We start from the raw sequence: 20319 nt of genomic DNA on the forward strand, positions 1-20319 counted from the left end.
CGATCACGACGTGAAAGAACTCGAGTGATCTGGAAAGCACTGCCTCGGCGCATAAAAAGATTTCGAACAAAAGCAGACCAAAGTCACCGACATGAATCCTGTTGAAAATTTAGATCCGGAAGTAACTTTGCATCATTGTCTCGTGCAAGTACCCTACAGCTAGCATTCACTGGCGGTCATAGCTAACGTTGGCCACAGCTAGGGTGCCTTCATGTGCGCTTTGCTTAGGGTGATGACAACCTTTGTAGTACCTGATGCCGACAGCACGCGCTCTGGAGAAAAATGCAAAAATAAGCCGGTAAAAATAATGCCGCCATAGCAATGCCGATTCCAATAGCTCGTGCTGGGAGACGCGCCTGTTCGCGCCAAGAAACAAAAGAAACAAAACCGTCAAGAACAAAATTATCCGATGCCAACTTAGCAATGCCCAGATGAAGCTACCCTACTCATAGGTGAGTCCGCCGCCGCTGAGGCACGTGCCGACGGCGAGCTTTCACAGTTTTTAGCCACCTGCATTCCACTTGAACAAAACTGCCGGTCTTAGCAACGTACATATGTGAGACTGTTTTGATTAGGCGCACTCAAATATAGAAAAGCGCTCTGGAGTTGGCAACAACACGCGGCTGCCGCACGGAGGAACGTGGTTCGAACCCCGCTCGGCCTGGTTCTTTTCTTACATCAACTAAATGTTCTTCAGGAAAGTCCCAGCTCATTCTCGGCTGTCATTGTGTGTTACGACTCAGAAAATTCCTGAAGGCAAAATGTCTATAAGAGCCTGCGATAACGCGCTGCTTTAGCAGAAGTCGCCCTCCCGTCTCGGACGTAGCATGCAGGTATACCTTTCTCTTTATGTTTGTAGAGAAAGATTAAATTCAGCACATGCTTATTTTCTGTTTCACATTCATCTCCGATAATTTTATTCGTGACAATGTGTCGCCCAGTGAATATCCCGGAAACCCTGAGTAAACTACCAGATGAGGGTCCCATCACACGTGGGCGTCACGTCGGATGCTTGAACGTAAGTACCACTCCATCAGCAGCCCTATATGCGCCTCAAATGTCTCTGCGGGTGTAAAACAAGAACAGGGGGACCGCACCTCGGCACTCACGTTCCAGGTTACGACTGCTGGAAGCTCTGTACGAGTTCCTGGACGGCCTCCACTCGACATGCAATGTTCGTAATGGTCGAGGCTCAGGGGCCAAAGGAGTTCCTCCCCGTCATTATGATTGAGCGCGTACCGGGCCATCGGCTTGATTGAGGTCTTGAAGAGTGCCCAAGCCCCGAGGGCGCGACAACGACTGACACGGCACCTGCGCCGCGAGGCACGGTCGACACACCCTGCGTTTTTACGGGGTACGAGGGTGGGTTCGCTGTTTTCGCACCGTTAAATTAGGGAGCCTAGGTTTCAGAGAGGGGGCAAATTGAACCAAGGCGAGCGTGTGCACCTTAAGGCTGCGGTCCCACGGCAGCCATCTTGAACAAGGCGTTAGTTCAACCAATAGATGGCGACACGCACCCGTGGGGTGGCCGAAACATTGGTTCACAGTGGGATGGCTCGAGCACCATCACGTTCCCCTCGTGGGCTTCTTCGTGCCGCTGCCAGCTGTGCTCAGCTAGCTCAAGTAGCGTGGCCCAGCAAACGAATGTATGCGAGAATGTCAGGCTGGGTATAAATTGTTCACTGATATAGGGAGATGCGGTTCCGCCGTTGTAACGGGCTTTCGCAATAAATCTTACCAAGAAGGAATCAAATGTTGATTGACGTGTCAATATTCTATCAATGAAAATTTCTTCTGTAGGAATGCACTCTCAGTAGACTCAACCTTCCAAGACACCAGTGGAAGCGGACGTCTAGTAAACTGCTTCGCGATTTACGATACTTACCTCACCATTTTATTGACGACTAAAATAACGTGACGAAATATTGTGTTTCACGGGGTCCGGAAGATGTTGTAAAGGTATTATAGTTCCCAGAAAACAAACACCGTTGCAATATTTTCGGAAGTACCGACACACATGATGTTTTAAGTACAGCTTAGGAGGAATATGATGAAAACTATCAGAAGAAATAGGAAGACGTTTATTTGCAATGAAGACACTATGAATGAACGGCGTTTAGCGACGGCAAGTTATGAGCGTTCGGGAATTTATAAGTTCACGTGATTGCTAACTATGGACATACGGACATTGAAGACCAGTTTCGTCGGGAGATGGTGTTGCGGTGATGACCTGATATCGGACGACTCGTGGCAGACGAACAAGCAAGTTTCTTCTCAGCGAATGGTAAGTGTCCACTGTCAGGCACAACACGTGGCTACCGACTTTGTCAACGTTTCGAACACTTACCGCTTTCGACAAAAGTCCTGGCACCTGGGCTAACTTTCTGGAAAGACTCGAAGTCTTCCCCTAGTCCAACGCCATCATGAACAGTAACTGAAAACGATCCACTATTCAGTTGGTGGGTGGCGAAACGTATCCACATCTGCAGAGTCATGGTCGCTGCGTACTCTAAGTGGCTGGAAGTTTACACGATGCCTGCCACGACGTCCAAACACGTCATTGACGTTCTACGGTCTCTTTTACCTACTTTTGCCCTACGGAATATACTTTTCTCTGAAAACGCGCCAAATCTTGCTTCAAATAAAATAAACAAGTTTTTGAAGAAAAAAAAAAAAAAACGGCATCCGGCATCACAATAGTGCACCATAGCATCCTGCAACTAAATGGCAAGCAGAACAGATGGTGTGCGAAACGAAAAAAAGCCCTTTTGAAGCTTACGGAAGAAGCAGTTCAGTGAAGAATCGCCAGGTTCTTGTTCTAGCAGCACGCCGACGGTCTCATCTTACACGGTAAAAACACCCGCCGAAGCAATACTCGGCGGACGAAGAGCCACACCACTCGATCTCATGATACTATGGCCTACGAACGAAGATCGAGAGATTCCCAGATCGGGAGTAATGGCAGTTTATTCGGTCGGACAACTCGTCTACGTGAGGAATTTCAGCGGAAGTCGGGCCTCCCATGTAAAACTTGAGGGGAAAAGGTTCTATATTGGTTGACAAGAAGGTGTCATCCCTCTGAATACGTTGGATATCAATGCCCTTGAGTGTAAATATAGCTAAATCACAAAACTCTCTTTGTATATTGTGTAACTGCCCTTGTATTTGATAGTAGAAGCCGTGGTGGTGATTTGGACCTTTTACACCAGGCTCCTTTTTCTTATTTTTCGCCTCATACTCCTTTGCGGTTTAAGTATGCATCAAGAATCTTTTGAAACGGGGACACTTTACGTCAACGAGGCCATTTGTTCCAAGTAGTCAATCAGGGAATGCTGCTAGAAATCCGTCCCTCATATTAACGAATAAGCCGCACATCTGCACAGTGCAGTTTTCCTGTTTCACGTACAGCTGTAAAGCAGCATCCTCAGTGATTCTATACCGTATTCTGTTGCGGGTGAGGAGAGTCTTTGGGTACTTGAAACAAGTCTGGCACTGTACGTTGTGGTTCGACACCCACTAATGTCGTCGTCCTTACAGAGCCTCATCATTTAATCATTACCTCGTCACTTCATATTGCTCTTCATCAACAGTAGGTACAATAGGCTACCGCCATATTACAATCCAAGAATTGAAAAATTGTGTCGTTCAGTCCTTCAGCAAGTTTAATATTTATATAATGTTATTACGTTACATTACTTCGAGACGATCGACGTCCGTCGTCGATCTTCAAATACTTATATCTGTATATAAATTAGACGCACAAAGGGGGGGGGGGGGGGGGGGGTCGGTGGCCGAGTGCATGGTCTAGCGCACACCAGCTTGGAGCACGTGGAATGAAAGCTCGCGCTGCAGAACCCACCCCGCCCCTGCCCGCTTCGATCTGGAAGAGCATCGTACCGGCGTGCGGTCGTGTATCACTACTGCGTGGTGCACGTTAAAGACCCCAGATTTGCGCTTGTACCGCACTGGCTAAATTGCTCATCTACAGCTAAGACACCAGACGCCCACTAAGGCAGACTAACTTCCGGCTGTATAAACATACGCACAACAATTTGCAATTAGACGCTTAATAACAAAGAACACAGCGTGCCGCCTCTTTCCTTTGGATGCCTTTTTTTTTTTTTTAAACCAGCGCAAGCTTGCGCGTTCTCTCTTTTGAGACGGTTAGAACGGGCGCACATAAAACCCACGTTTCTCCTACCCGGCAGCTGCCTCCTCTCGTTATGTTACGTTATCTTACAACAGAAAATAAGCTATAATAATGGAGTATTATTCATATTTACTTTCAGTTTCAGTCAGGGAAAAGGAGTTTCGCGCGAACTAGAGCCAATAAATAAGCTGCGCTTAGAGTATCGGCACTCTCTTCCCCGACAGTGTTGTGAACGCCGCCATTTTGGTGCTTGTGCAGAGCAGGCGCAACTGCTGATCGTCATGATTCAAAAGTGCGGCATCCTCAGCATTAGATTCGGTGTTAGGAAGCTTATGTAATGTTGCTTTGCTTTGTCGCAAACTGTTTAAAGTGGAGGACGGAAAAGCGTTTCTTTTGATTTCAGATAAAGCTTCAAATAACTGGCAACCATGATTTTAAGCCACAATATGGCCAAGTGTCGCTACTCTGAAGTGTAGCTTATTTAATGACTCTATTCATGCTCTTGTTCAAGAGGCTTGTAGTACCTATAGGGGCCATGAGGTAAGCCCCGTGGATTCCACAAGCCACTACCTTTTGACACCTGCCTCTTCCTCATTGTTCCCGCTTGTGCCAGTAAATTTTCTACGGTTCAGAGTAACGACACTTGGCCATATTGTGGCTTAAAATCATGGGTGCCAGTTATCTGGAGCTTTATCTAAAATCTCAGAAAATGCTTTTCCGTCCCCCACAAATGTTTAAACAACCCGCGACAGAGCATTGCAATAGTGCATCAGCTTCCTAGCACCGCATCTAATGCTGACGAAGTCGCACTTTTGGATCACGACGATCGGCAGTTTGCGTTTGCTCTGAACAAGACCCAAAATAGCGGCGCCCAAAACAATTTTTGGGAACGTAGCGCCGATACGTTAAAGCTAATTTATTGACTCTATACTCTGTTTCACCTTATGATGTACCGTAGGAAAAGCTACAAGCGCGAGCTCCTTGCTCTAGGGCACATCTCAGCGGCACAAGCTCTCGTGCGTTAAAAGCAGCTCCCAACGCTATAAGCACGCGCTTCTAGCCTTCTCTGCGGTACAACATAACGTGAAACGGAGTATAGGCATGAAGTGAACTCGGGTGTATTCTTTTCCTCTTTGTCTTTATTGTTTATTGATTCCAACCATATCGAATAATGAACACATTGTATCACGCTACGCTTGTGTAATTATTCGTCTTAGATTTATTAACCTGACCAGTACTTGAACCATTCATTTATCGATAGTAAATCTTTCAATATGTTTTTTAAATGTGAAGGTAAAAAGACACGGAGATTGATGATGATACAAACGCCAACGCCGCCCTCGGAAATTTTTGTGAACATTAGAAATCAGCAGTTTTTCTGCCATCCGCCAGGTAGCGCAACAAAACACCCAAAAAGTTTTTAATTGTTTTTAGAATTAGCTAAGCTCTACACCTAATAAGAAACCAAAGCAAAATCATTGTGAAAATGTAATACATCGCAATGTATGTCTATTTCAACCAATAAATGTTATTAGATGCCAATAAATCTGTTTGACGTCCAAAAAGATATGCGTCAAAATCAGGTAAGTTTGAAGAGCTCCTGGAGCGTTATGACTTTGAAAATCAAAAAAAGCCATCGTCCACCTCTTGGGCAACCATTGTAGCTCTGAATGTTATAAACAATTTTATCATAGTATAATTATTTCCTCAGCGGCATTTGAAGTACCATGACTCGAAGCACAAAAAAGCGCTACGTTTGATATAAAATATCTAAACAAAAAAATTTTACACAACATTAAATTTTTTTCTGCATATTACCAATTATAAGCACTACATCTGCAGCTAATTTCATTACCCTAGCACTTGTCATTAAAAACATATTTGTGCTGTAAAATGTCAATTTTAGGGCAATATTTGGAGGGATCAAAAAAACAAAGTAGTGGAAATACCAAAAAAGTGTATCGTTACATTCTGCTCCGACATCATCTTAACAAAACTGCTATATTGGAACCGTGCTATATTTAATGGATCGTTCATAAAACATGAACTAGCGGAGCAAGTGAGGGTCCGCGCCATAATATTCGCAACGCCACAAATGCGCATGTACAGCAAAAATCAACACATACATAATATAAAATGGAGGAGGATTGCATTGCCTTTCGAATGACATCAATCCCACAAAACAGTATTTAAAAAGAGATGAGTAATGACCTGCCAAAAATTACCTAAACAGCCACATTCAGTGGGACCGTGGCCTTAATGGCGGACACTCGGTAAACGGCGAAGGTATACGGTCCAAAGCTCCATTTCACTTTAAAGGGATGCTGAACCAAACATTTCACTGCCCATAATAACTGGAGCACGATCTTTCCAAGAGCCAGCAGCCGCCGGTGTGCACGAGCCCACGCAATGAAAATTGACGTCATAGTCCCCCATTCACACTTAAGATGACAGTAAAATATGTGGGCTACGGGGCAGACGAGTATAAAAACAGGCTTCTTATCTCCGCAGTGGGGTCTGGTGATAAAAGATAGCCGATTAATTGGCGTAACTAACACGTCGCGTTCACTTGTAGAGATGAAAATCCTGTCTTTATTCTGGTTTTGCCCGGAGCCCGTACATTTCACTGTCATCTTAAGCGCAAGTGGGGGACTATGGCGTCCATTTCTTTCCGTGCGCTCGCGCACATCGGTGGCTACTGTCTCCTGGAAAGATCGCGCCTCTTATTATGGACACTAAAATGTTTGGTTCAGCATCCCTCTAAGCCCGAACTGAGCCGACACTGTCATCCTGTAGAGCCGATAATCATGCATGTACCAAAAACGGAGGATCATTGGGCATTCTCTGTGCGCGATTGGTTGAGCAGCGGATAGCAAACGAACAAAAACGACGGGGGTTGTGGCGGCGCACTTTTGGCGCTGTTTAATTGGCCCTTCTGGATTATAGCGTTGGCTGCGGTCGGAGTGAAAGGGAACCAATCAGTGCTTCGAAGGGGACACGCGACCACACTTCATCTCACTCGCGAAGGTTAGAAGACATAGAGAGGGCGTGACGTCTTTCGTTTGGAATTTTAGTCATAAAAATGTTACGCGTCAACAATTTTTTTTTTTTTTAGTTGGGAGGCACTTGGGCGACGAAACAAAAGTGTGTGGTGTCGCGCGTTGCCGTGATGGGGCTTCGCTGCGTGAGCGGCTGCAAAAATTGCCCCCGTACACTCTTAGAAAAAAGGGTATGGATAGTCCTCCCTTAGGGGAGGAACGGTCTTGTAACCTATGTTCCTTTAGAAAGGGAGAAACTTTCGTCCCTGAAGCAGGGGAGCAAAGTTCCTCCGTCGCTTGCATCTCAATATGGCGGCCCCAAATCGAGCAAATCGAGCCCAATAAGGCTTGACGAGGACGCTACGTCTCTTGTACGGGACGAGAGCAGCAGCAAATAAAAGCGTAACACGAGCTCCCCGCAAACTGTGTTTATTTCCGAAGCCAGATTCCCCCCACAGGTACAGAAACTTGCGTTTCGAAAGCAGTTACTCAGTCTTCTCGTCGACAGCACTGCGATGTTAAACAGAGACAACCGATACCCAGTTACTTTGCGCACTTTGCGTCTTACCTTTGGTGTTCCTCGAGTCACAATTCCTTCGTCAACCGCACATCACGGAGAAGGGCAAACTCAATCCGCGAAAGCAAACGCCGCTCTCGAAAGAACAAACTCGAAGCCGCTGTCTATCGCGTAGCGTGAAAGAAGGTTAAATCGCTAGCCACCAGATGGCGGGGTCAAGCAGAGCAATTGCAAGTAGCTAGGCTAGGTGGCGCTAGGTACCGCCCAATTCATGTTCTACAAAAAAATAATTTGCTTCTCTCAGGCCTCTCGGGCAACTACTCCGCTTGAGATCCTCTACTACACACACATTACGCTTATTACAAGCATCAGGTGATCAGACATTGAGCACATACACGGCGCACACAAATATCAATACAATGGAACACCACACTATCCCGAACACTACACCCGTGCTCAGAGTTTCCGCCTTTTATACTGGTCGTTTTGAACGTACGGAACTTTTCGGTGACTCCCTAAGCAATTAAAAAAATATTGCCAGCATGTTGATTTTTTCCCCGCAATGTCGTACCTCTGAGAGTATTTTAAATGGCTCAGGGGATGAATCTCTTATTAAAAAGTAAACGCTCGATCATGCCGTAATTACTTGAAAGCCAATAAATCAAGCCGCTCCAATGCGGTTCGAAGCCATGAGTTTGTTTCCCCACACGGCACGTCGTAGCCTGTATTTCTATTTGTTTTTCTATTTGTGCTGTTCGCGCAAAGCTGCAATTGCCGTCTTGAATTAATCTCTGTAGAGCGGATATTCACTCAGCTGGAAGTGATGCTTCCCGGGCTGAGAAATCGCTTTTCGATCAACTTGAATGCAGTCAAAGCCGCGACTTACGGCAGGTACGGAGCTACGCCGTGGCGAGCCCGAAAACTTCTAGCGCTCATCCCAGCGCGCCACTTGGAGGGCAGTTCCTCCAGGAACCGTAGTATATTTAAACAGCAAAATAAAGGGTAGCTTTTTTTTTTTTCGATTTTACTTACTATTGTTTTTTTAATGCCGAAATTCCACGCTGTAAATATACGTACTTTCCGTCACGATTTCGTACTGTTCAGTCCTTGCCCCAGAGCGCAATCGCTCTCGGGGACGAGACAATTCCGACAGTCACATTGGCCACTGTACGATAGGAGCCTCTACTGCTCAGACCAGCGTTCCAACATGACTATCCGCACGTTGATAGATTGCACGTAATCCCTCAAGTGGTATTAAACTTTTTAATATAAAGCGGAATGTCAACCTGCGCCACCCCGCCCCCTCCGATCACGGCCCGACCAGCGGCATCAATGCCCAACAGTTTACGATTTCATCTTGTTGTTACACCACTGATACGCGAACACACGGTCACATCGGCGATAATTCCAGTCTTCTGTTCACAACCCACAACACTGCCATCACGATGTTGCAGCTATGTTGCTGACACGCACAAACACAAAACCACGTTGAACGCCGGTTGCACTCGGCATCGGAAAACAGAACCGAACTCAGCAGGGAAGGCACCCAGGCAGCCGGCAGCAAAACCTGCCTGTCTTGGAAGCAGTTCCTGCGGTTTCCATAACGTCGGAAACGTCGACACAGTTCAGCGTGGTTTCGCTACTGTAGTTCCGTGCCGCGCGAGTCCCGAAATCCGGAGACGGCCATCCCCCAGTGTACGTGGCGCTGCTGGCGCTGCTGGCACTGCTCCGGAACTTCGCTGTTTCTAGCGGCTTCGTTTGCTCGTTTGATAAAATTAGTGATAAAAACGTCAATGCAACCGAAATGTTCTGCACGTTTAGACTAGAAGACGGAATTACAGGTGGCCTTCGCTGCCGCTGGAGCTCAATCAACTCAACAGCTATTTATTAAACAACGTGCGCGACCTGCACGAGAAACGAAACCGAAAGAAGATGAGTCGGGAGGGCGAAAGCTTTCTCCCGTCTGCCTGGAGAAGGAGAAAAACGTTTCGTTCCTCCCCTTTTCTCGTGTCCGCTTGGGGGCGCGTCAGTAGAAGGGAGGAAGACGCGCCGTTGCTACTTTTTTGCTCCATTTTTTTCTTAGAGTGTAGTCCTTCCGCGGGGAGTTCATTGCACGGGTAAGGCTCGTGTGCACTACATTTGGATTTTTTCAGTAACGTGAAATAGCTAGTGATTCTCCGACGCTCACCGAAATGAGAAAGTGATGAGTTTCGTTTTTCAGCCACCGTCGCGGGAATGACGGCCCCATCAAAGAGGATCCGAGTGCTCGGAAGGTGCGATTCTGTGCTATTCAAAGCAGATGACAAAAGCGTGTCGAGAATGTGTAGAGCTGCACTGCTCCAGTTAGAGTTCATACGTTGGCTTCTACTCCGGAACGCTTCACCTGCCCGCTTGTGAAGAAAAACACATCTGGGGCGTTCGAGTGATGGAGACAGGTTTAATTGTTGCTTACAAAAATACATCAGGTGTGTAAACGAGATACGCGCGCTGCCCAGTCAACACGACACATGTACTGTGCAAAAATGTACATGAAAAGGAAAAAAATAAAAAAAGTAAATTAGAACAGAAAAGAATCTGACGCGCAGTCGTCGGTCGGCTTCACGTCTCAAAATGAGTCGTCAACACGCCCAAGGTGTGAAACCGATGTTATGTATTTTCCGCCAGTTACAATATCTTTATACAACCACATGCTTTTTCTGCTCCGACTTCGGAACATCTATTAAGCTCAATGGAACATACGTGAGGTCACACGGAATCGGCGCTCGATGTTTTTCTTCAGTTTCGATGTGCACTAAAGAGAACACCGGCCGATGTACACGAGTCTCGCGATCATGCTTTGTGTGAGTGTCCAACACCGCAACTATCAACTTTCTGACTTGCCCCGTTCACCAAGAACATCAAGACAATCGCCGATAATCACCGCGTTTCTAGCGAGGACGAGAACCGAACGCTACGCATTCTCGCACTCGTCGAGCGCCCCTGTTGTTCGATGCGAAAATTTATTGTGTCGTTGCGTTATACACCGCGTTTTCTCGCGACATTTCTTGATTGGCTGTACAACTATCAACAACCGCGAGCATTACAGAAATTGGGCCTCCAGTTAAGGAGGTTTGCCTTAAGACCCACTCGGAGCGCTCGGCCACGCGCTCCGAGTGGGTCTTTCATAGTGCAGCGCACTGTACGTTTCCGACGGGGCACCTGCTAATATTAAAAATAAATTTCAACCCTACGAGTTCCAACGAGCGTGTCATCTTCAGGGGATGTGGCTATTTTCTGCGTCCGGATATGGCAAGAATTCATGCGATGGAGGTGGTGGCCTGTTGAAACATCACGCGACAGTACACAACCTCCGTCAGAGGAGAATGCGGCAATCCGGACGTCCATTGACTTCTTGGACAAGGTTGAAATACGTGTGAGAAACGTGGCACTTCGAAACTTGACTGAGGAAGCAGTGGCTGTGTTCCGAAAAATCAAGAGAGAAGAGTGGGACTGCGTGCCCGTTCGGAAAGCCATCAGCGTTTCACACGTCTGGAAGCATGGTAACGGAAGCGTGGAGTTGGAGCGAACTGACCTTTCTCAACTTTAGTGCATATCTGGTGCTCAACAACTTCAGTAGTGCAAATGCGGAATTTCGTTAACGCTGTAAGTTAAGCGACAAAAAAAACGGGGAAATATTTCGAGGGATACTTAACGTTTTGTGAATAATTATATACCGTTTCTTTTTTTTATTCTTGAAAATTTGTTTAAAACAAAAAACACGAAAGCTACACTGATGCGGTTTGTGCGAGTGAGTTATACGCCCATGGGTACAGCATGTGGGTGGCTAATTTAGCCCCAGCCTTGTACCTGCTCCACGAGTGGTAACTTTAGCGCACTACAGCGCTTCTTACGCGCTCAAAGTCTTTCTAAAAATGACTGTTTTAGGGGTTTGGACGACGCTCAGCAAGTTTATAATTGGAACAAAATGTCTATTTTCATTAATTAAAAAGTTAATTAGTGTATTTGAATTAATTACCAGACTTATCGCAAAGATTAGCCACCCACATAATGTCCCGCTGGGCGTATAACTTACTCGCACAAACCGCATAAGTGTAGCTTTCATGGCTTTTTTTCTTAAACAAATTTGTAAAAATAAAAAGACACCCGGTATGTTCATTGTATGTGTGCTTATCTAAGCTATAATCAGTACTCGTAAAGTGAAGTAGTTTGCAAAAAACTGTACCTACGGTTTTTTGTTTTGTTTTGTTTTTGCACATATTGTCAACAGTAGAACCATCACCGCTTTTTTGCAAGTCCCTGCACCACTTGCAACATACACTGTATACAAACAAAACGCGAAGGTGGTCGATGCGGGTCAGGAATAGAAGAAAAAAATGCCTCCTTTTCAACAATATTACGCATTTGCCCCCCCCCCCCCCCATCTCTCTCTCTCTCCCAGGTCACGTTTCTAGAATTCTGAACTCACTGCCCAACAGCACATAATTTATGGTATTCTTTATCTCCCCGTGGACCAGTAACTCGTATCCACGAAATCACGCACTCACGAATTACATAGTAATTCGTTTTTGCTGCGTCAGGATGCTCTTATGATTCAGCTGGGCTGAGTAGACCCGGCAGGTATTCAAACTCTACGGTCGGCCACAAGTGCCCGCACGGATCAACAGGGCAGCGCCACCGAGCCCTTGAGACATGGTCTAGCCGCCCTCCCCTGATGGCCGTCTATGCAAGATCGGGTTCCCGTTTCCTGCTGAACGACCGCAGCTTGGAGCCTAAACGTATACATCGGCGCATCGGAACTCCGGAGAGAACGCAGGGGAAAGGGAAGAGCTAAACAACAAGGCCTTTGGAATACATTTTAGCGCTCAAAAAACAGGGACAAAGAGGCGAGAAACAGACAGCACAGTGCGCACTGTGCTGTCTGTTTCTCGCCTCTTTGTCCCTGTTTTTTGAGCGCTAAAATGTATTCCAAATTCCAAAACCAACTAGCCCAACAATCTACTCTACTGAAACAAGGCCTTCTCTTTTTTGAAAGGGAAGAGAAAAGAGGGACAGTCGAGCACCGAAAAGCGAGTGGTGCGGTTGTGTCGAATACGGGAAGACCTCGTAAAAGAATAACGGCGATCACGACACACGGAGAGTAGACCTGCTGGGGAAACCTGCCAGTCAGCATCGAACGACGGGATGATCCCTCTTCGCCCGCCCAGCCTACAAGACGACCGGAATCTTGAGCCAGCACACCAACGCCCATTATGAATATAAAATGTTCAACAAGCAGCCTGGTCTGTGTGCTTCGAAATGTTATACTCAGGGTGAACCCATAGTATCAGTAATCTGTTACACAACTAACAAGATATACCACTACTTGAGTTCAGAAGAGCGTTATTTCTCGTTTTGAAGTTCAATCTCCGATAAATTTAAACAATTCATCGTGATTTAGGGAGGCAAAACTTTAATTTTTCGTGTGTGTGTGTGTGTGTGTGTGTGTGTGTGTGTGTGTGTGTGTGTGTGTGTGTGTGTGTGTGTGTGTGTGTGTGTGTGTGTGTGTGTGTGTGTGTGTGTGTGTGTGTGTGTGTGTGTGTGTGTGTGTGTGTGTGTGTGTGTGTGTGTGTGTGTGTGTGTGTGTGTGTGTGTGTGTGTGTGTGTGTGTGTGTGTGTGTGTGTGTGTGTGTGTGTGTGTGTGTGTGTGTGTGTGTGTGTGTGTGTGTGTGTGTGTGTGTGTGTGTGTGTGTGTGTGTGTGTGTGTGTGTGTGTGTGTGTGTGTGTGTGTGTGTGTGTGTGTGTGTGTGTGTGTGTGTGTGTGTGTGTGTGTGTGTGTGTGTGTGTGTGTGTGTGTGTGTGTGTGTGTGTGTGTGTGTGTGTGTGTGTGTGTGTGTGTGTGTGTGTGTGTGTGTGTGTGTGTGTGTGTGTGTGTGTGTGTGTGTGTGTGTGTGTGTGTGTGTGTGTGTGTGTGTGTGTGTGTGTGTGTGTGTGTGTGTGTGTGTGTGTGTGTGTGTGTGTGTGTGTGTGTGTGTGTGTGTGTGTGTGTGTGTGTGTGTGTGTGTGTGTGTGTGTGTGTGTGTGTGTGTGTGTGTGTGTGTGTGTGTGTGTGTGTGTGTGTGTGTGTGTGTGTGTGTGTGTGTGTGTGTGTGTGTGTGTGTGTGTGTGTGTGTGTGTGTGTGTGTGTGTGTGTGTGTGTGTGTGTGTGTGTGTGTGTGTGTGTGCGTGTGTGTGCGTGTGTGCGCGCGCGCGCGCACGCGCACGCACACACACACATGACCCGGGGGGGGAGAGGGGGGGTCGTGAATAGAAATAGGGGCGATATTTTATAGTTTGAGTTTGATTTGAAACATTATTGAGGTTTGCGCTGACATTGCGTGGAAGCAACCATATTGGAACCACAATTTCAAAACTCCCAAAATGGGCATATTTTGTTGACCGTCCTGATAATTCAACATAAAAGGTCAACTATTAAGTTTTCCCCGTTGCTACCGCATTAGTGGCAATCTATAAAAAAAAATTATAAACAAAACAAAAAATTGACTTTTTGCAAAAAAAAAAAAAAAAAAATCAAATATATAAAACGTAAAGGTTTTCAATTAATTTAGAGCAAGATAAAATTTATTCGTAAATTTCACTTGCATAAAACACACGTCCCCAGATTTCTGATGTTATTAGCTACGCACCGATAATATTTTTATGTCGCTAGTGTTAATGGTTCGTCTGCTACAGCAATCCAAATTTCATGCCAACTTGCTTGGAGTAGCAAGTTTAGAATTTTTTTGATAAACAAATCTATCAGCGATATATGGAGTTCGAACATTTCGTGAATACGGCCTGCTATCTTGTCTTCTATATAAAAAAGATATTAGCGGCCTAAGTAAGCTAAATAAGTTATTAAAAAAAATAAACAAACTCGACAGATATTGAAATTGAGGTTTTAACGTGTTTCCATTGCACTGCACTTCAAATACTGTTTTCTATTGAACAGCTAGCTTTTATTATTGTAAGGGCCATTTTATTACTCCAATGAACAGAGCTATGGCATATATTCGTCTCAAATTGTTCCAAATTAAATGAAACCAAACAATTGTAAGTTATTTTAGGGTAACATATGATATCTGCGCTTGCTTGGAATAGTTCGCAGTTATTCCTGCAGTTATTCCTTTCTTTCCTCTTGTTATTTCTTACAATATAAGCCCTTCATTTGTTTTAATATGCCCGTACACATATCTAACCATTTAGTTCCAACGCGTTCACATACACTAATATTATCATCATGATAATTATTAAACTCTATTAATCACATATTGGTTAACTAATTCTTATCAGTTTCATCGCTTGTTAAAAAGTTATACTTTAAATTTGTCCCTTACAAACATTAAAAAACAAATCAAGCGCTGAGAAAGCCCTGTTTGAAACTATTTCCTTTGCTTCGGAATGTTCACGTAACACGTGACTCTAACCGGAGACGACAGACGATAAAGAGGACAAGGGACAAACACACACGTCTCGATGTTTAGGCGCGTGTGTTTGTTTATTGTCCCCTTTGGTTGTCCGTCGTCTCCGGTTAGTATCATCTGCAAAGCTAACCAGGTCGTCTGCTTAACAACCGTTGTTCGCGTGCTGTTTCCATCAACGATAAACAAGTCAGCAGCGGGCTTCAGTTGGGAATAGTTTTAGAATATAAGTTACAAAAGGAGAAAGATACTCGTGGGCCGAAGTTTGAGACAACATACATTGAAATTAAGCGAACCGCTACAAGTCTGGGAGCCTCTTCATCAATATTCTAGTTTAAAACCTTGTTTCACATCCTGACGGCTGTTCGAGAGACATACACATCCTAGAGTTGTTTACACAGGACTGCCCTGATGCGAGGATCACGCTCGGAAGCACCTCAAACGGAAGCGGCTGTCAACGCCGACCGGTAGCTGAGCTTGTCCGGTTACACTGTTTGCTGAATTGTAAGCAGCGAGGGAGTTTGTTTGCACTAGTTCCTCTTTGCTGATTTGAACTGTTGTGTGTGGGCGTGTTGAACGGCGAGACGGTCGGTGTGGGTCTGAATAATAAAAAGAAAAATAGGAAACGACTGTGTTTTTAAATTTTGAATTTCGCTCTTCAGCCAATTTGAAGAAGTATACCAAGAATCGCAACCTGAAGCAACTGAAAAAATAAGGTATAAAAAGTACACACGCCTTTAGGATACTTGAAAGATTGTATCAATGGCTGTTTATGGTAAATAAACGAGAAAACCAGGTCTCGCTTGCCAGGACAGCGTGAAACGAAGCATCGCCAAGGCTCACTCATGAGAAGAATATCATTTCGAGAGCGCAGCCTCCAAGCTTTTGTCGCAGTGCTTTTTCTATGAGTATTTCAGGCAATAAAGCTGCCCGGTGTTTAAATTTCAGAGAATATCGCTGCTGGATGTTTGCTTCGAAGATGGAAGCGGCACTGAAAGGCATACTAAAGGAGAAGACGCATATCTTGTCAGCTTCTGCGGATTCCTCGGTATCTCGGTCTTAGTTTTTTGCTTTCCTCTTAAGGTGAAGTTTGCTTTTCGAATGATTATCGGAGATTCAAACAAGGTACTCTTATACGAGTCGAGATGGCTTCAAATACTGGCGCGGCGAAAATCGTATAGCTGAAGGAAGTAAACAACTCAGTGAGCGGAGACGAAGAAAAGACAGCCACGACAGGACAAAGCGGACAAAGTAAATACACAAGCACGACAGGGCAGCCCGGCTTTGTCCGGCAGTGGTTGTGTCTTTCCTTCGTCTGTTTTTTTACTGAGCTGCTCATCCCCATCGTGCAAAACGTTCAGCCATCTGGCCCGATTTGTTACCATAGTAAAACCTATAAAAGCCGTGTCCAAATTTCGGGACTCATGGAGGCGATTGTATGTGCCTTCTATAAAAGCTGTATCCCACGGTACAACGAAAATATAAACTGTAACGCCTTTCTATGCCTTTGCCTACTAAAACTGCGATATGGGAACGTTTCCGAAAGCCCCACGAAAGGATTCAAACAGGTAATGCTATAGGTTCCGTAAACAAATTGCGGCGCGTAACCTATCTTTTTTGCGAAATCGTGGGCTGTACTGAAACAACTCAGTGTTTCGATTAAAATCTATTATCATCACCCGAGAGACTAAAAAAAAAAAAAAACTCAGAATATGGCTAGTCCCAATCGTCATTTGATCACTCCCCACCCCACATAAAACCGCATAGTCACACTGCTCGTACATCACACACAAGAGACGCGGAGTTTCTCCGCGGACACGATGACAGAGAATTATCTGCGGATACACCTCACACATGTTTGTTCCCTAGATACGTACGCTTCAAACATATCTGCAAACACTCTGTGTATGACTTGCGTGGCGGGACCTGTCGTATACGAGGAAGAAACACGCATCAGACAATGTTCGCAGACACTTGTCCGAGGCGTAATCGGGGTCACAACACGCATGGTCTCAGATGTTCTGCCTGTACCGTATTTTTTTTTTAGAATCCAACTGGTCTTTGTCATTGAGTAGTGCTGCTTCCGGCTGATACAGATAGCGCCGCGGTGATAAAGATACCTGAGGCATGAATTTACGGGTTCTCGGGTATAGAAGTTCTTCGGAGCTAAAATTAGACCATTTGTCTGGGGAATTTGTGTCCTTAAAAATGCCCGAAGTGAAAGCAGAGGCAAACTTTACCTTCCTTGGCTAGAGTCTGGGTGTATAAATGGCCCGAATTCGCCAAACAAGCACCGAAGTTAGGCTCCGCTGGTGGTAGTGTGGCTGTCATCTAGCATATTCGTCCCCGAATTGCCACACAAGTGCCAGAGTTGTGCTTCCTCTTCTGGTTGTTCGTTTTTTTATGGGGCAACTTGGGCAAACATTGCAAAACAAGTGCCAGGTTTAGGCTTCGCTGCTGGTTCTCCGGCTCATACGTGACACATCTTTGGCTCGAGTCTGGCACTTTGGCGATTGTGTGGCGAGCCAAAAAAGAAGAAAAGTTCAAGAGACGCCACAGAAAAGTACTCTGGCACTAACTAACAACGCCTTGAAGCAAAAAATTGTATTAGGCCCAAGGTAGGCTCTGAAGATTGCCATGGGGACGCTTTCGTCCCCACGCTCTCGTCTCCTGAGAAAAGCAAGCAATGCCCACACCTCTCCTTCTAGCGTCCATCACAACATTGCCATTCGGGACAGCCCGAAATCCGATCGAAGCTCCTTTCTCCCTCCGGAGCGGGGGGAAACCGTGTATGTCCCCCTCCATATCGCTTCCTCCCCCTCTCCCCCATCAAAAGGCCGGAAGGGGCCTGTGGCGCCGCATAGGGGTAATCGATTCAACCAGCTTCGAGACGATGTCATCTGGGAAGGTTCCGGCGTAACCGCCTCTCTTTTTCTCCCACGTGCACCTATGGCATGAGTCGCTATATACAGGAAGGCTGCCGGCAAAGGGAAGCAAATTAATAGGCAGGACTCGGGAGAAAGCTCCATCCCTTTTGACTGGCGGGCGCAAGAGGAACGGGGACGGATCGGTATGTTGCGTCATGTTCGGGTATTACGAGAGCGCCAGTTACTGTATACACGTTTCTTTTTTCAGCTTTTCGCACACTCCTATAGAAGCACGTCAATGCATGGGTAAAAAAAGGAATAGCTGTTGAAGCACATTTTTATTCTTCATTCCAATATAGTCTTTAAATATCTCTAGGCTACAAACAAGGCAGGCTTGTTTTTCTGTTTGTATCAATAACATCTTTCACTTCGAAATGACATGTTCACATATCGCTTCACTCTATGCTTTGGCAGCTCGCTAAAGCAATCTTTACAAAAAGAAAGAAAGAAGAATAGAGCAATTTGAGGGAATACTACACCCCAGTGTTCTAGGAACACCAACTATTGATTTTTGTTTTATCGGATTTAATAGGAAGGGCGATCGGTATTGTGCTGCATTGTCCATGCAGTCTAATCTGCAGAAAGGCGGCTATATATATTTTTGTCACCAATTTTGGAGCTTGATTCCGATCACCTTTGCCACTGGTTAATCCAATAAAAGCAAAGTAACTTATGCATGTTCTGAGTTAATCGTAAAGTGTAGTTATCTTAAGAGACGCGGGGTATGGCTCATTATCTGCTCACCTCTCGCTTTCTGAGTTTTTCTCATCGGCTTTTTCCTCAGATTGATTGAATCTCGTGCGTTAATAAGATGTTCAGTAGTCACCACGCCCTGTGCTTTTTGAGCTCACAGGTACGTCCAAGAGTATAGTATAAAAGATCCAAATTGTTGTACAGAAAGAAGCGTGCATCACTCACTTATCCAGGGATTCGCCATGTCGACATGGGGACTCCAGTACATCCACATTTGGACGCAGATAAAAGGCGACGAGCAGACGACGTACAGGGCGATCACAACCACCGTAATCTTGACCGTCTTGATCTTGGCTCTGGACAATCCTCTCACCGAGTGACTCCGAGGTCCCACGAAGCTGGAATCCTGTTTGGTGCCGTTATGTGCGAGGCCTCTGAAGCGGTACGCCCGTTCTCCCTTCCAGGACTCGGCGTCCGAACTCTTCCTCTTGAGGTACAGGTTCCGCCATATTGATCGACAGATGCAGACGTACGTGAAGGTGAGGACCATCAGCGGCACGAAAAAGACGGACATGCCGTACCACGTAACATAAGCCCGGAGACCCCACGACTCCACATAAGTGCCCCAGCAGTCAAACACTTCCGGGGAAACCTCCTGGTAACTGAAAATGAAGACCTGCGGCACGCAGCACAGCAACGCAGCCACCCAGGCCGCGCATATTAGCAGTTTCGACTTGGTCGGTGTCCAAGAACAGTTGGAGAGGGGGAAACAGATGGCCTGGTAACGGTCCACGGCAGTCACCACGAGCACGTACGAGGACAGGTACGGTCCCAAAAGCTGTCCGAACTTGACGGCCTTGCAGGCGAGGTTTCCGCCCTGGAAACGGTACGTTGCGTCCCAGCCAAGTTGAGGCAGGACCGTGAGGAACGCTGTGATTAGGTCGGAAACGCACAGGTGGAGAAGGAAGTAGTACATTCGGGTCATCTTGGACCGTCGGGTGGCTAAGGCTAGCAAAACGGTTGAATTGCCCATGACGGTGAAAGCGAAGATGAGGGTGAGTACGGCTAGCTCGACCAAAGCCAAAGATTCATCCCGCGTCTCTGTCGACGCGGTGAGGTTGGTTGAGGCAAAGTTGAGAACTGTGGGGACGCTTGCAGCGAACTCGGGCTTCTGGTTGGACGGAACATCCATGGCTCTATCTTGTATAATCCGTGTTTCTGTTGAAGAAATAGTATGGATCGTATTAGTGTACTCTTGCAGCTTTCATATTCTGGAATATTATGGTCAGTCTTAGGTGGTGTACCTCATGTTGCAGATACCCTATACGAGCAGCTTCAAGTAGTGCAACAACCTAACATTGCCCAGGAGAAAAGAATGGTATGTCTCATGATGCAGTTCTTGGAACCACGTAGTTCATTTCCCTGTTTAAATAACGCGCTATGTAATAAAATGTGAAACGCATGTCACCGGAAACAGGTGACGAGGAAACATTTAAGCACAAACGGCCGGCCGGTCTTCAACTTCTAACAATAAGGCCAAACTCGCCATTTTCAGCAA

At 46.0% G+C, this 20319-nt stretch overlaps 1 protein-coding gene across 1 annotated transcript in view; it reads right to left on the minus strand.

The window, feature by feature from the left end:
- LOC8032685 (oxytocin receptor) overlaps positions 1-19953 on the minus strand; it is a 63794-nt gene extending 43841 nt beyond the window's left edge. Inside the window, exon 1 of the mRNA XM_029985581.3 lies at positions 18987-19953. Coding sequence (XP_029841441.2) covers positions 18987-19953 — 967 coding nt within the window. The remainder of the gene's footprint in view (positions 1-18986) is intronic.
- Positions 19954-20319: the final 366 nt, after the last annotated feature.

Source organism: Ixodes scapularis, unplaced genomic scaffold (genome assembly GCF_016920785.2).
Source record: "Ixodes scapularis isolate PalLabHiFi unplaced genomic scaffold, ASM1692078v2 PGA_scaffold11__112_contigs__length_91849675, whole genome shotgun sequence".
NCBI classification, from domain to species: domain Eukaryota; kingdom Metazoa; phylum Arthropoda; class Arachnida; order Ixodida; family Ixodidae; genus Ixodes; species Ixodes scapularis.